Source organism: Saimiri boliviensis, chromosome 14 (genome assembly GCF_048565385.1).
Source record: "Saimiri boliviensis isolate mSaiBol1 chromosome 14, mSaiBol1.pri, whole genome shotgun sequence".
Classification (NCBI taxonomy): domain Eukaryota; kingdom Metazoa; phylum Chordata; class Mammalia; order Primates; family Cebidae; genus Saimiri; species Saimiri boliviensis.
The window spans coordinates 22,950,084-22,966,544 of NC_133462.1; the positions used below are offsets into that span (position 1 = coordinate 22,950,084).

Consider the following 16,461-nt stretch of genomic DNA (forward strand, 5'->3'; position numbering starts at 1 on the left):
ACTAAAAATACAAAAATTAGCCAGGCGTGGTTGTCTGCACCTGTAATCCCAGCAACTCAGGGGGCTGAGGCACGGGAATTGCTTGAACCTGGGAGGTAGAGGTTGCAATGAGCTGAGATCGCACCACTGCACTCCAGCCTGGGCAACAGAGTAAGACTCCATTTCAAAAAAAAAAAAAAAAAAAAAATTCTAGAAGCCAAGTTTGGAAAAACCTTCTAGACATGGGTTAGGCAAGGATTTCATAACCAAAAACCCAAAAGCAATTGCAATAAAACCAAAGATAAATAGCTGGCACCTAATTAAACTAAAGAGCTTTTGCATGGCAAAAGGAACAGTCAGAGTAAACAGACAACCCACATAATGGGAGAAAATCTTCACAATTTGTACATCTGACAAAAGACTAATATCCAGAATCTACAACAAACTCAAACAAATCAGCAGGAAAAAAAACAATCCCATCAAAAAGCGGGCTAAGGACATGAACTGACAGTTCTCAAAAAGAGATAGACAAATGGCCAACAAACATATGAAAAAATCACTAAATGATGAGGGAAGTGCAAATCAAAATCACAGTATGATACCTTCCTCCTGTAAGAATGGCCATAATCAAAGAATCAAACAACTGTAGATGCTGGTGTGGATGCGGTGATGAGGCAACACTTCTACACTGCCGGGGAATGTGGACTAGTGCAGCCACTGTGGAAAACAGTGTGGAGATTCCTTAAAGAACTAAAAGCAGAACCACCATTTGATCCAGCAGTCCCACTCCTGGGGATAGGCCCAGAGGAAAAGAAGTCATTATTTGAAAAAGATACTTGTACGTGCATGTTTACAGCAGCACAATTCACAATAGCAAAATCGTGGAACCAACTCAAATGCTCATCAATCAATGAGAGGATACAGAAACTCTGGTTGGTGTGTGTGTGTGTGTGTGTGTGTGTGTGTGTGTGTGTGTGTATATATATATATATATATTTATATATATATAATGTTATACTACTAAGCCATAAAAAGGAATGAATTAGCAGCATTCACAGCAACCTGGATGAGACTAGAGACTATTATTCTAAGAGAAGCAACTCAGAAATGGAAAACCAAATATTGTATGTTCTCACTGATACATGGGAGCTGAGCAATGAGGACACAAAGGCCTGAGAATGATACAATGGATTTTGGGGACTTGGGGGAAGAGTGGGAGGTGGACAAGGGATAAAATACAACAAATAAGGTGCAATATATACTGCTTGGGTCATGGGTGCACCAGGTTCTCACAAATCACCACTCAAGAACTTACTCAAGTAACCAAACACCACCTGGACCTCAGCAACTTATGGAAAAACAAAATTTAAAAAACAAAAAAAGAAAAAAGAAATGTCAGGTATAACTATAATTGGTGTATGGTTTACAGAGAATAAAAACCAAAGTTATTAATACCTGCAGTGGTAAGGACTGGGACGGAATGATGTCATTTTAATCTTTCCTTGTCCTTCCATAGGAATGGAAAATGGCTCGTTTCCTTCGGGGTAAGAACAGGGTTTCTGAGATGACCTGACAACGTCATGAGCAGAAAAAGGGAACAAGCCCCTTCCATGCACCTAGTAACATGCTGGGTGCTTCATAAATACAATCTCACTTAATCTTCACAAAGCCTTATGAGGGGGGAAGTATTCACCTCAGTTTCACATGGGAAAAGAGGCTTAGTGTGGCATAATATTCCCAAGGTCACCAGTGGGGCACAAGAGATGTGTGGTCGAGGCCTGGGATGCTCCCAAGGCACTAGACTGACTCCAAAGCAGCCAGACATAGCACAGGGACCTCAGCAGTGACAGCATTCTGCCTGGGCCCTGCATCTTTCCGGTACAATGAGCTTTGCCTGCCTACCCTAGGACAGAATTAATTCTTTGTTTCCCTAGTGTTTAGAGGTCATAGTTTTTTAGTACTTTTCTTTGGTTAGATAATGAATTATTGAGAAGGCAAAAGCTGGGCCCAGTAACTACCAGACAGCTACCACTTACTGGCTGTTTATTATGTGCTGGTACCTTATATGGTATTTCATTTCATCATCACAACCTTAATATCCTCATTCTGTTGATGACAAAACCAAGCACAGAGAGGTGAAACAGTTTGCCCAAGGTCACAAATCCCACAAGTGAGAGAGCTCAGATTCGATCCCAGGACTATCTGCCCCCAGAACCAGGGATCCATGAAGCTGTACTACTCAGACCACAAAGACAGGGTTACTGAAGGACTGGAATGACAGCACAAAAAGCAAAGGCATGAGAAAGGAACAGTTTCACCACTACAGAAAACCTATGATGTAACAGCCGCAGTAAAATAAACCTTTTGTGCCCTTATACAAAGTTTAGAAGTTGTGAAAAAGGCCTTCTAGCTCTGTAAGAATTCAATTCACTGCTCGTAAGCATGTTTCATAATGAAATGTAGGAAATCAGAAATGCACAGGATATGGCAGGAACTCTGAGAAAAGAAGTCCAAACTCTTGACCGTTAAGTGCACTAGGTAACGAAACTGTATGAAGCAGACATGAAATGAGCCAGAAAAACTCCTGTGATCCCTGGATTAAGTCAGACATTATGAAGCCTATGCTTACCGGCTCAGCTTAAGGCACATGGTATATGACAATGAGAAAGTCCTTGAAACATCCTGGCATAGAACACGTTAATCCATAATGCTCTATGACCACAAATCCCATGAAGACAAAGGATGGTGAGTATTTAAAGAAGGTTAAAAGGAGAGCCACAAGATTAGAAAATAAGACATAGGAGGAAAAACTGGTAATACGTACAAAGAGGGTGGTATGATGAATTTTTTTCTAAGGCATAAACACACCAAACCCAGTGACAAAGTGGAATGTGAATAAATTTGGAAAATAACAGACTGAGACTTCTTTGATGTTACACAAAGAGGATTCTCATAGGATGTTGCCCATTGGTAGGAAGACCCTAGGACAACTGTAACAAATCCTGAGTCTGTGTATTTTAAGAATGTAAGAAAACATCCCTGAGACACTGACAGCTAACAAAACGAATCTTTAAACTGCAAGACAGATCTAATAAAGCAGATGTAAAACCTTCCTCTACAAAACCAGAATGACCAACCTTTTTCAGACATTTATTCTAAGTATTTGAGGGTTTACTTGCTTACTGCTTGTCTACAAGTTCTGTGAGAGCAAAGATGATGTCTGTTTTTTTATGACTGTAGTCCAAGAACCTAGCACGGCCCCTGAAGCATAATATTTGCTCAATAAATATTTATCCATGAATCAAAGAACAATCTACTTCTGGACCCAGAGAAATGCTATTTTCTTGTTACCTCTATCACATGAATCTGGCACAGCATGTCTAAATTCAAGGACACCAAAAACACGAAGGCAAAGCCTCCTCCTCCTATCAGGTAAACTAGTGTTCCCTGTTTCCATCACATTCTCCTAAACATTTCCCAGTGTAAATCATGAATGGATATATACTCACTTCCACTTATTATTCCTTATTTAGTAATTTATGGCACTGAGTTATGGTTAATAATGACCTTCATTATGCTCTGTGAAAAAATTTCTTAGAGATTCTAGTTTTGAAAATATTTGAAATAAAAAGACTGGTTGGACATGATGGCTTATATCTGTAATCTCAGCACTTTGGGAGGCTGAGGTGGGCGGACACCTGAGACCAGGAGTTCAACACCTGGCAAAACCCTGTCTCTGATTAGCTAGTCATGGTGCATGCCTGTGGTCCCAGCTACTTGGGAGGCTAAGGCATGAGAATCACTTGAACCTGGGAGGTAGAGGTTGCTGTGAAGTGAGATCATACCACTGCACACCAGCCTGGGCGAAAGAGTGAGACTCTGTCTCAAAAAAAAAAAAAAAAAAAAAAAAAAGGGTCAGGCGCGATGGCTCACACCTGTAATCCCAACACTTTGGGAGGCCGAGGCGGGTGGATCACGAGGTCAAGAGATCGAGACCATCCTGGTCAACATGGTGAAACCCCGTCTCTACTAAAAATACAAAAAATTAGCTGGGCATGGTGGTGAGTGCCTGTAATCCCAGCTACTCAGGAGGCTGAGGCAGGAGAATTGCCTGAACCCAGGAGGTAGAGGTTGCGGTGAGCCGAGATCGCGCCATTGCACTCCAGCCTGGGTAACGGGAGCAAAACTCCGTCTCAAAAAAAAAAAAAAAGAAAAGAAAAGAAAAAATAAATAGAGACACTGAGTACTGAGGGGTCAAACACCTTCCACAGAGTTTTAAGACTCTACGGGCCAGGCGCAGTGGTTCACGCCTGTAATCCCAGCACTCTGGGAGGCCAAGGTGGGCAGATCATGAGGTCAGGAGTTCGAGACCAGCCTGGCCAACATGATGAAACACTGTCTGTACTAAAAATACAAAAATTAGCCAGGCGTAATGGTGGGTACCTGTAATCCTAGCTACTCAGGAGGCTGAGTCAGAAGAATCACTTGAAACTGGAAGGTAGAGTTTGCAGTGAGACGAGATTGTGCCATTGCACTCCAGCCTGGGGAACAAGAGTGAAACTCTGTCTCAAAAAAAAAAAAAAAAAAAAGACTCTACAAACAGATGTACTGTCTGAAGAGTGATTCTAAGTAAGTCTGCTGGTTAGAAAATTAAGCACATATTAACTGTTAAAAACCATACATAGATCACCACACTATAGGATTAAACAATGACCTTTTATGACAGTCTGTCAGGTTTTCAATAAGATTAACAGAATAACCTTTGATACTCACTTGTATCATATCTATAAATCTGGGGATAGAGTTAAAACGTGAAAAGTTTTGACAAGGGAGTGAAAGAGTTCATGCCCATGGCCTAGCACTATCAAGTCATAGTAACAAGGTTAGCTCTGATGTCGGAACCTGACATTCCATTGTGGCTGCAAACAGAACAAACTGTTCAGTGACAGCTGGACAAACTCTGTAAAACATCTGCACCTTGACTCTACATAAACAACAAGCAGTTTACTCTCAAGAGGCAAAGTTTATTTAAGAAAGAATGATTTTTACTTATCAGCTCATCTGAATTGACTGAGAATGCCTGTATTTTCTGAAATACATATTTGAATTTGCTTTTGGGAAAAATCAAGTAACAAAATTAAATGACTTATTCTATACATACAAGCTTAATTTTGAAAAATGGACTCTTTCATAGGAAAATTTACTGCTTTTATTTATTTATTTATTTATTTATTTTTATTTATTTATTTTTTGAGACGGAGTTTTGCTCTTGTTACCCAGGCTGGAGTGCAATGGCGCAATCTCGGCTCACCGCAACCTCTGCCTCCTGGGTTCAGGCAATTCTCCTGCCTCAGCCTCCTGAGTAGCTGGGATTACAGGCATGTGCCACCATGCCCAGCTAATTTTTTGTATTTTTAGTAGAGACGGGGTTTCACCATGTTGACCAGGATGGTCTCGATCTCTCGACCTCGTGATCCACCCGCCTCGGCCTCCCAAAGTGCTGGGATTACAGGCTTGAGCCACCGCGCCCGGCCATAATTTACTGCTTTTAAGTTTTAAGGATCTTTTGCTGGAATACTGAGTACCTTACTGCCAAATTACTGAAATGAACTATAAGGCACTGAAAATTGCTATGAAATTTATACCCATATGAAATAAAAACATAAAACTGACAGATAAAGACAACTTCTTAGATATCAACTAGACAAAATGCCTACTGTCCTAAGATTCAAGCTTAAAGTTTACACTCCTTAACAAACCAAATAAGACTTAAAAACTAGCGAGGTGCAGTGGCTCACGCCTGCAATCTCAGCACTTTGGGAGGTCAATGTGGAGGATCCCTTGAGGCCAGGAGTTCAAGGCTGCAATGAGCTATGATCACACCACTGCACTCCAGCCTGGGCAATACAGCAAGACCCCAACTCAAAAAAATATATATATATTTAAAAAATCAAAAAAATAAAACCAGTTAGTGAAAATTTCTTCATTCTTAACCTGTGTTTCAATAAGCGGTATAAATTTTAAATTATTTCATTTTATTTCTTTACTATAAAAGAATTCTAGAATCATAACACTTACCTGTATGGCTTATCAGAGTTATGGATTCGCCTGTGGTTTCTGACACCAACGTAAGTTGTACTTGTATAATCACATACATCACATCTATACTGTTTCTGGACTGAAGACTTATTTCCTAGACAAGGTATTTCAGAGTTTTAGTGGCAGACTTTGACAAGATTCAAATGACAGCATTTACATTCCATTGCAAATGAAAATTAATACCACACAGTTGTATTAATATTTCAATCATGGCTTTCTCACTGTTTTAACAAGTCTGAAGTGGTTTTATAGGTTTTCCTGCATATACACTATCAGGAGATATAAACTGAATATCCTATGGCCTGTAAACACAGATAGGTTGGGAGGATTTTTGCATAAACATGTACAGTATTCTAAATCCTAACGAACTTGCTTCAGGCTGAATGTGTAGGAGCTAAATTAATCAGAGACACCCTGTTGATCTGTATTACTAAATAGGTGTTACTCTAATCAGTATTGGATATACTGTCTTAAAGAAATACTGATTTGCCAACAAGTCATAATACGATAATCCAATATTATGAAGTATAGCTATGAAGCATATATAACAAACTCAATATAAAAAGCCTGGCTGGATGTGGTGGCTCATGCCCGTAATCCTAGCACTCTGGGAGGCCGAGGTGGGAGGATCACTTGAGGCCAGGAGCTGGAGACCAGCCTGTGCAACAGAGCATGAAATCTCTCCCTGCCCCATTCCATTCCCAAAAAAGCCTAAGGCCTTTTCACCCAGTGCATTTTCTTTGTTTACCACTAAATGTCAGCTACCAGTGTGACATGAAAAGTAAAGTAGCCGCAAATTATTAAGTGCTATGCGATGTATATAATTCTATCTAGTTAACTGACAGGTGACAGGGACAAAGGTTATAAGTGACATGAATATGCAGCTCTCCAAAACGCAGGAAACATGGATCCAATGAGAAGAAGCCATGTTACTAAACTCACTCTGCAACAACAGGGCTGAGTAATTCAAGTTGGGGTAAGCTTATGTCAACACAAGTTGAGTGACTAGTTCATATAAAACGATTTCCTGAAGACGGTCAATGCTCCATGTACTTGTCTGTCTGTCAGCATACAGTCCACAGGCTATTCACACTCTGACTGCTTTATACTCAGAAACAGAGCAAGCATGGAAGCTCAAGAAAAAGGCAGAGCAGGAAGAACTCTGTGTCTCTTGGCAGAAAGAAAGCTTAGGCAGAACACCTGTATACGCTGCATAAAAGTAAAATTTGTGGTATTATACAAAAGAAAACCCACATTGAAATTTCAACAAAGAAAATCCTTAAGTTAAATTTACACTTCCTAAAATTGAAATTTTCTTTTGCTAGTAACTACTGCCAGGCAGAACAAAATGTCCTAATTTCGTGGTATAAATCTATAGCATTAATATACACACTAATCATAATTATAATCTAAGTATTGCTCTTAATTGGTAGGTTAAAATCTTGGACTTGATTATAAATGGCACTGTTCCAAATACAGTTTTTAAAAAAAATCCCTAAAAAATGAAGTGTGAAATATTGGATAATGGTTTTGTGTGAGAAATATTACAGATCAATGACAACTAATAAAACTGACAGATGGAAAAACTTAATATAGCACGGAATGAGAGCCTGTGCTACTTCAAGCAACTGTTTCCAATGGAAAGAATGTTGGATTTAAAGTTCAAAAATTTGGGCTTCGTCCTCGCTCTGCCACTTTCTACCAGTATGATCATGGGTAAATTATTTTGCCTCTTGAAGTCTCAGTTTTCTCATCTACAAACGGGAAATGCTAGAACCTCACAGCACAGTTTGGTAAGTTCTATATTTTTCCTTTAGCAAGTCTGTACTTTACCTGCATGTCTGGGTAAAATCTCTGCCCTGTCAGGAAGCTGTCTATTCCCTGAGGATAAGAATCTGCCTGTTTTGTTTAGACTGAATCCCAGGGCTTGGCAAATTATAGGTTTCCAATAAAAAACAATTTAATTAGGTTTCATGGAGTAACACCCTATGAAACGGCTCTGCTTGCGGCTTCATTTGAGCTCCTGTGATACTGGCTGACATACCCATCAGCCTCCTTCTGTCTTCTTCACTGAGGTGGGTTCCTAAAGGGCACTGATGCCTTTCACTGTACTCTCAGCAACTAACACAGTATCTAGCTCAGGACAGGCAGGCCATGCCTTTTGGTGAAGGAAATGTCAAGCTAAAACATGCCCTAAGGTATCTGTGCTACTATAATGGCAGAGACTGGGGATCACAGAGGCACATCTCTCTCTTCTTGTTTAATAAGTTTACTAAATGGTTAAAGAAGTTTTGACAAAGCATGAATTATTATTACTTTCTCTGTGAGCTAAAAATTTACTCCTTGGCCTGACAACCAAATTTCAAAATATCTAATACTGAATTAATAAAGTATCCATCCAGGTTTAAGTATGCAGCCATCTGAACTGCTATAGTCCTGAGAGAAAAAAAGCAAACAGAGCCGGGTGGGGGGAAAAGAGGCATGGCAGGCAATTTAAAAATCCATATATTTCACCCTAAGAAAAAGGCATGAGCCACAAAGAAAAGATGCTGCAACATAAAATTAGTGAACATACACTCATACTGTAAAATCTGAAGTGGTTATTTTAATTTTGAGTTGACACTTTAATCTTTTTATTAAAATTACCAATTTTAATCTGTTAACTCATTTGGATAGTTTGAAATGCCTGCTTTTCAGGACAGTGCTAAAAAAGACATCTCCAACACTGATATTAACTGCAGGTGGTGCTACTGAGTAGTATTTACTTTATCCCTTCATTAGGGATTTATGGTCCAATCATATCAAACGTTTCAATGCCTCCTTTAAAGGGGATACGGAAACATAATGAATTAAAATAAAAGGAGGCATTTAGGGATATTCTGTAAAAAGGAAACAAAACTGTTTTAGCTCAGCCATCTAGTGCAGAAACAGATGCTATGTCATAAACTCCTTTTGTTTTGGAGAGTTTTACAGGGATGACATCTGTTTGACATGAGAATTTTGGTGCTACAGTGGTGTCAAAATCAGTTCTTTCAGAAACATTCTAGAATCAGTTATGCTTTCTGGGGTATAATTTAATGAAACATTATGGTAAAACATTTCACTCTATAGTCGTTTCTAACTTTAATTCTTAGCAAATCGAAAAAGGAAAGTCACCCCAATATGTTTTATCTCCCATAAACATTATGTGCCACACTGGAGACATTTAAAGTATATCAATTTAAGTGAGCCGAAGCAAAGCGGCACAGCTTAGTACACTTTCTCCTTAATTCTCCGGATGTGGCATCCGCCTTTTCATGGAACTCTAATTAAATCTTTTAATTCTAATATTCCTATTACCAGAAACTCGGTCGACTGCTACCTAACTAGTACATAAAAAGATCTTGTGTGTCTCTGTGTGTGTTTTTTTTAAATAATGCAGATGAAATCTGGCAGTCATACTTGGGTAAGAATAAGATCACAGCGGGAAGCCCAGTTAAAGTCTGGGGTAGGGGCCCACCATCTGCAAAAGCTCTGTTCTCAGTAGGTCAACTGGTGCTGAGAGAGGCAGGGGAGGCGTGCTTCCACGTTGCAGCTTTTCTGGCTTGCTGGTACATCACCTTCAGAGGGGCTCTTAAGTTTCAACTGCAGTATCTACCTACACAGCTGAAGATGAATCGTTACTAATCTATGGCTTCTCACCTAGGACCTAGTAATCATCTGCTTCATTCAGTACTTGGCATTTCCTTAGAATCAGAGATCAGATTCACTTGCATCCATGCTACAAAAACAGGAGAATACAGGCTTTTGCCCTGAAAATAACCAACTGTGACAACTAAGGGCACTTTTACGTCATGTGCGAGTCACTGTAGCCTGCATAGCAAAATACACAGATACCTTCCTGGACACATTTTCCATCAGCTATATCACTGGAAATTCTTGGCTCATTAGAAGTTGCTATTGACAAGGTATCTGGAAGACTGTGCTGTTCTCTCTCATGATTCCTCAATTGACTCTGAAAGATGAAAAGAAACATGTAATTTTCAATAAATATACATGTCCAAATCTTAGGAGGCTGTAGAAGAATGGGTTCATTGCTTTCATGGCCTAGTACCTACAACATTATTGTATTTTAAATACGCATGACCATATTTTCAAATTAAGTCTGCTAAAAGATCATTTGACACATTTGACAATTTATAGAAAGAAGTACATTAGCAAATCATAATCTCATGCAAAGGGCAGTTCCTCTCTTCATATTCTCCAAAAGGAAGTCACTGCTTTCTAGGTGATTATGCATGGTGTGTCCATGTTTACCGAACCACTGGCATGGCCAGGAGAGGAACGAGCAGAGTGTTCAGAATAATGCAACTTCACAAAAATAAATCTAATCAGTAATCACCGGACTCCTGATTTTTCACTTAAACATCAAAATGTGTAAATGACCTAATTGGAAGTGCTCCTCCAAGGACATCCGGTCTCTTCTACTTCCATTTCCATGAACCAAGAGCTCAGCAGCAAAAGAAACTCCTGGAGACTTCTTGCCTTTGCAGCCTATGTGGATGTGCTACTTGGAATTTCATGAGTGTAATCTGAGAAGCAGTGAACCTCAGACTCCAGAGCTTTCTTATTCCTGATTACCTTTTCACCACAGCTGGACCCCAACTCTCATTAACCTAAGGGAAAAAGTCTACATCCTAGTTAGCTCTTAGGATAACTTTTGTAAAACATTTTCAAGGATTCACCTGGCCCACTGAAGAAGAAAAGTTCTTAACCAATGACTCAATGAATCCAAGTTTCCTTTATAAAAGAACAGCATGTCACATGGGATGTTAGTTTTGGTAAGATCAGCACTTAAGATGAAAATCAGACAGTCAAAATAACTCTTGAAAGTCCTTTACCCTGCTCATAAAACATGACACACATGGCTCTACTTCCACAACACAGCCATAGGTCCAGTGTAGCCCATTTTCCATCTGCAACGATACAAGTCACTATTGACTGTGTAGAAGCCAAAGCGAATGCCTGGTATTTTGGGGCCATGTAAGATGAAAAATATGATTTTTTTTTTTTTTTTTTTTTTTGCCGTGATGATGTACAGTTAAATCCATGTAAGTCAAATGTGTATATGATGTGACTCTACTGTACACTCCCTGGTAATTCTCATGCAACAGAAAATCAACACTTTAAATGAACTATACACACTAAAACACACAGGCTGTTGAGGCGGCAGCAGGCAGGGAAAAAGATTCTACGGCAGAAATTCTAAAGACCTAGATTTCAGTCCCAACTTTAATACTGATTAAGTTGGGACCCTGTTGGACAAATTGTCAAACTTTTCTGGGACCTGGTTTCCTTATCAATAAAACGAGGTGGTTGGACTAGATCTACAAAGTTCCCTTCTCACTCTAAGATGCTAAGGTCCTCTGAAAGACTCCCTGAACCAATGCTTACCTTATAATGGAAGGATTCTTCACACTGCTTGCACTGGTATATTCTTGTCTTACAGTGGTGGATCATGTGGCTCTCCAAATCTTTGCTGTTGTCGGCTATGTGCTCACAGATAGGACACTGATAAGGCTGTCTCTGTCGATGGACTCGTAAGTGCTGCTTGATGTAGCCCTTGTTGCCACTTGTGTAGTGACACAGGCGGCAACGGTAGGGTCGTTCAGCATTCGGGATGTATTCCACCACGTTGTTTCCGGACAAACTCGTATCGCTGTTGGGTTGGCACTGGGCGTTGTCCTGCAACTCTTTCAAAATGTCGTCATCTGAAGCGTTTTGGTCTGTCCTTTCTCTCAATTTTTCAATGACGGTGAGTAAGGACATGCTGATGCCTGTCTTAACCTGCCCATCTGACAATTCCTGCCTACCCTCTGGGAGTGCTACCAAGGTAGAGTTACTTTGGTTAAGACTAGTTAATCCATCTGAAGAGTTTTTAAGTGGCGACATCATTTTTGAATATGCTGCCAATGTACTATCTACTTGCCTTTGACTAGGATCTGGATCTAAAAGGTTTATATCCCCATAGTGCCCCAGGTTGGCTTTTGTTAACTCTGCAGCTCTTATAGGCATTGTGACGAGGGCTTCTGCAGCTAATGAATGCAGTCGAAGAGACTCAGAATTTGTCCTTCTCCGGCCTGGTGGGGCATTCTCATCAGTAGCCAGGCCTTTATTCATTAACTCATCTTTCTTCTCTGAACTGCTCCAGCCTATGATCAATCCCCCGATATCAACAGTACATTTATCAGCACGATAAACATCATCTGTTCCTTCGTGCCCAATCTGGGCTTCTGTTGGGCATAGGTCCTTCCCCTCTTCCATTTCAGTGTTCATGAGGAAGCGCTTCTGTGAAAGGGTTTCTTCAGCACTTGGCAATCGCTCCACTATCACGTTAACATGACCTTTTTTATTAGGGCTGCTGCTGATGATTTTTTGTGCCGATGAAAGGAGGCTATCAGCAATCAAATTCTCCTCTGCATCAGAAATCACTTCCAGCATTTCTTCCTCACTGGGGTCCAGGGTAACTGACTGACTTAGGTGTACTTCCCTTTCTGCACTCTGTTCTAAAGGAGATGAAGATGATAACTGTTCTGAGCTGCAAATCTGCACTTGCACTGATGGCCCATTGTGGATACTCAGTTCACTGTCTCCAATAGCAATGACCACTGCATCGACCCCACCAGCCGCAGAGGCTGCTGAAGAATCCAGCAGGCCTAGGGGCTCATTTTCATTTTCAAAGATTGGATAGGAGCAATCAACCTCCCCAGCATGTTTCCAAGCATGTGTTTTCAACATTCTCTGCTGGCCACAAGTATAACTACAAAACAGGCATCGATACATGCCGTACTGTTCGTATGCATACCATTTCCTCCTACCCATTTCTGCCACAGATGCAGCTGGGACAGTCTGAGTCTGCAGATTGTCCACACTTACTGGGATGTCTGGAATGGTTTCATTATTTCTTTCTGTGGTTTTCTGACATAAAGAGTTGGAGGGGCTTACACACTGTTGGGCTTTGGATTGGGTGTGGCTATTGGCATCATTTTCATGGTCATTCACCACGTGAGCTTCAAGTTCCTCCTGGCTTCTAGATGTAATATGGCACTCCGAGCACATTAGTATCACTTCGTTCTGCTGACCATGCTGCTTAATATGATCTTTTAACACGGAAAAAGATGACGATAGAAACTTACAAAGGCTACACTGATAAGACATAGCCTTCCCTTCATTCTGGGCAAGAGTGTCAGGCGTAAAATTTGTTTGTGACATCTCAGCTCTTCCAGTATCAGCAGCAGGTGACGGGGTTACTTTAGCTGGAATCTCACAAAGCTCTTGGGTTTCAAGAGAGTGTGTTGCAGCACTTGAACGTGGGCGTTTCTTTCCAATTAAAAGACATTTTTGTGACTTTTCATGTTCCACTATCTTGCTTAACTTCTGGATAACATGGATTAATGGATCTGGTTTAGTTTTTCTTTGTTCATCAATTTCCAGTGAAGGACTGATGATACTTTCAGCAGTCAATATAGCTTCCTGTTCCCCAATATCTGGCACCAACATGGCAACACTGCTACTTCCTTCCATATCTAAAAAGGATAATGTAAAACAGAAAAACGCCAGGTTACAGGATAATTATAGGCATGTAATTTAGGAAATATAAGCAAATCTTAGTGTCTAAGTATTTTCTAAGCAGAAAGCTCCACATCTGCACACCTGGCTATCCCTAGTATAGATTTAAATTGGCTAGAATTTCTCTTTAGAATGCAATCTTCTATCAAGACTAATGATGAAGATACTCCCCTCCATCACTTTTTTCTTTGGGAATGATTATCTTTTTCTCCAAGAAAGAAGGAAAGAAAGAGAGGCTCCTATTCTTTGATTAAAGGAGCACGGCCATTCTCAAGGAATGTGAAACCCCCTCCAGTTACTGTGAAACATCACTCTGTAAAGCCAGTGACTGATGCAAATCTTGAGAGACTATTTCTTATACCAAATACAGCTGCAGTTTTATTACTAAAATCACAAATTTGTTTTTTTCTCCCCAAATCTCTGGAATTGTGAAACTATAGTCATGTAGCTTGTATAGGGCATAGTAAATTTGGGAAAGTACTATATATACGAAACTAAATAAAAGCAATAATCTAGTTCCTACTTTTACTTCCTTTATCTTCCTGAAGAGAAACCACAAATTATGCTGTGGTTTTTTTCTAGAGGTCATATTAGTGGTCAACTATTACTCATATCCACATATGTATCTACATTTTTTTCCTGAAAGGGTAAGGGACATCAGAGAAAGAAAAAATTGATATCCCACTTGTTTTAGGTCCAGATTATGACAGAGTCCTTAGAAGGGGTTATCTGTTTGCTCTAATAATGCATTATGGCTGAGGAAGTCACTAAACATAAAATACCCATAAATCTTTCTGTCTAAGTCTAGAATACTCTTTATATTTCCTGGCAGTACTTTCATTTCAAACATTTCCTTTGGCTTAAAGTGAGACTAATTTGTTGACTTGGATCACATTTTTAAGTTTAGGCTTTTTTCCAGCAACAAGTTTTGTTTTTCCACATTTTAGGTGCATTCTGGAATCTTACTCACAACATTCAATAAATGCCAACAAAATTTTTAGTGGCACTAGCTATAGACCAAAGACCACACTATTCTTAAACTTCAGTCCCAGGCTCTGAATTCTTATTTTAGGTGGTGAATCATGGCTGTTCTTCCCTGCATGGTTGAATCAATTCAGCCCCTGCCAAGATGACACCTAATGTCCTGCCAGGCCCCGCCCTCCCCTCTCCCCCACACAGTGCTCTGACCAGCTTCAGCGCCAGGTCGCCCACAACTCTGGGCAGAAGCTTTGGCTTTTCTTCCTCATTTTCTACTCCTTCTGGCAAGCCAGCTTTCTAGATCTCGGTCCACATCAGGCAAAAATGCAAACATTTTACTCTTGGCTTCTTCAGTACTACTGCTTCCCTTCTTCTTACTACTCTGCCCTATGGGATCAGCTTTTCTCTCTTTGCCGCTAAGTGTCTCTAACTGCCCTCACAGCAGAAGAGGTATTCCATGGCCATTCCAACAGTGACACCTACCCTGGCTCCCAAAGGCCCGTGATCCTTCAGCCACTCTCCCTTAAACAATCTCTCAAAAGACTAGTTCTGTTTTATCTTTCTCAGGTAGAAGGAATGAAAGTTTTTTAGATCTCTATACACAGCTGTAAGTCATTAAAGAAGAGACCAATGGGGGAACAATTTGTTTCCTTAGAAAAACCCTTTTGTGACTTCCTAAGTCACTTTATTGTCTCAGAATTCTGCATTTTTTTGCCAAGGGGAGCTGTGGCTCTTCATGTGACTACTGATTTCCCTTTAAGGTGATTAACTTAAGGCTTATTTCTTTCAGTTCAATGGTTAAATGCAAATTGGTTAAATAATAAGTTTAATAATAGAAGTCCTCAAACATTTAATTTTCTGGACACGATATGGCTCTCTACCGTAGATCCAAGGTCTCTTTCCCCATGAAATGTAACACCCATGTAGGCTGACTAATCATCTGGAGGTTAACAAGCGACTGTTTGTTCAAGAGACTGCACACCCATAGGGTTACAAAGGTGACTCATGTTATCTTTCTTCTACTTAATGATATAAGAGAAGTGACAGAGACCAGTGCAAATTGCTCCCTGTGGATATTTCAGTGTGTACCTTAAAAAGAAAGTGAAATGAAGAGGAGGAGGAGTTCATCTTAATTCAAGAAGAAGACTAATACAAAAGAATCTGACAAAACATTCAAATTTTTAAAGCTGTGTCTGCTTAGGCATTAAGAGCTAATGGAAATTTGAAGCAGATGCTCCAATTTTCCCTGAACATTTATGTAAGTATCTCATTTTAAAGGCTGCATACATTTGGGGATAAATACAGTAATGGCAGCTATAAAACAGATATGACAACATAAAATACATCAAGAAACACCTGAAAAACCAGGTTGGGTCCACATGCAAAATCAATGCACAGGTTAATCTAATAAAAACGAGTCTCTGTTAAAAAAAAAAAAAGCTAGATAAATAGCTGATAATAAAGGATACACAGAAGGGAAGTTACTGTAAGGCCAGCTCTTCACATTTTCACAAAAATTTTACTTAGACCACTAATGCAGAAATACATATATATGGGACTGCACGTGAAGTGAAGTAAATCTGAACGAGAGATGAAATAAGGAGTCTATCTACAATGTCAGTGGCTCAATAATGACAACATAAACTAGGACAATCTGCATACTCTCCCTGGCCTCCAAGAGATCAACATAAACACAGCTCTAAAACAACTACCATGGTGATACTGCAGTGGTGGGGTGGACAGAATGAGAATAAAGTAACGATGACTAATTACGTGATTGAAGTTGAATGATAAGTA

General features: G+C 39.9%; 1 protein-coding gene across 3 annotated transcripts in view; it reads right to left on the reverse strand.

Annotated features, from left to right (window-relative positions):
• The window catches only part of ZNF507 (zinc finger protein 507), a 40,840-nt gene that overhangs the window by 20,274 nt on the left and 4,105 nt on the right, over positions 1–16,461 (reverse strand). For 2 of the 3 annotated variants that reach the window (XM_003937310.3, XM_003937309.3), the window contains 3 exons: positions 11,512–13,643; positions 9,955–10,072; positions 6,058–6,172 (listed from right to left, as the gene is read on the reverse strand). In XM_003937310.3, the coding sequence (XP_003937359.1) occupies positions 6,058–6,172; positions 9,955–10,072; positions 11,512–13,641 (2,363 nt within the window). In that variant the 5' untranslated portion in view covers positions 13,642–13,643. Of the gene's footprint in view, positions 1–6,057; positions 10,073–11,511; positions 13,644–16,461 lie in introns of those variants that run through there. The other variant, XM_074386602.1, reaches the window with a different exon arrangement.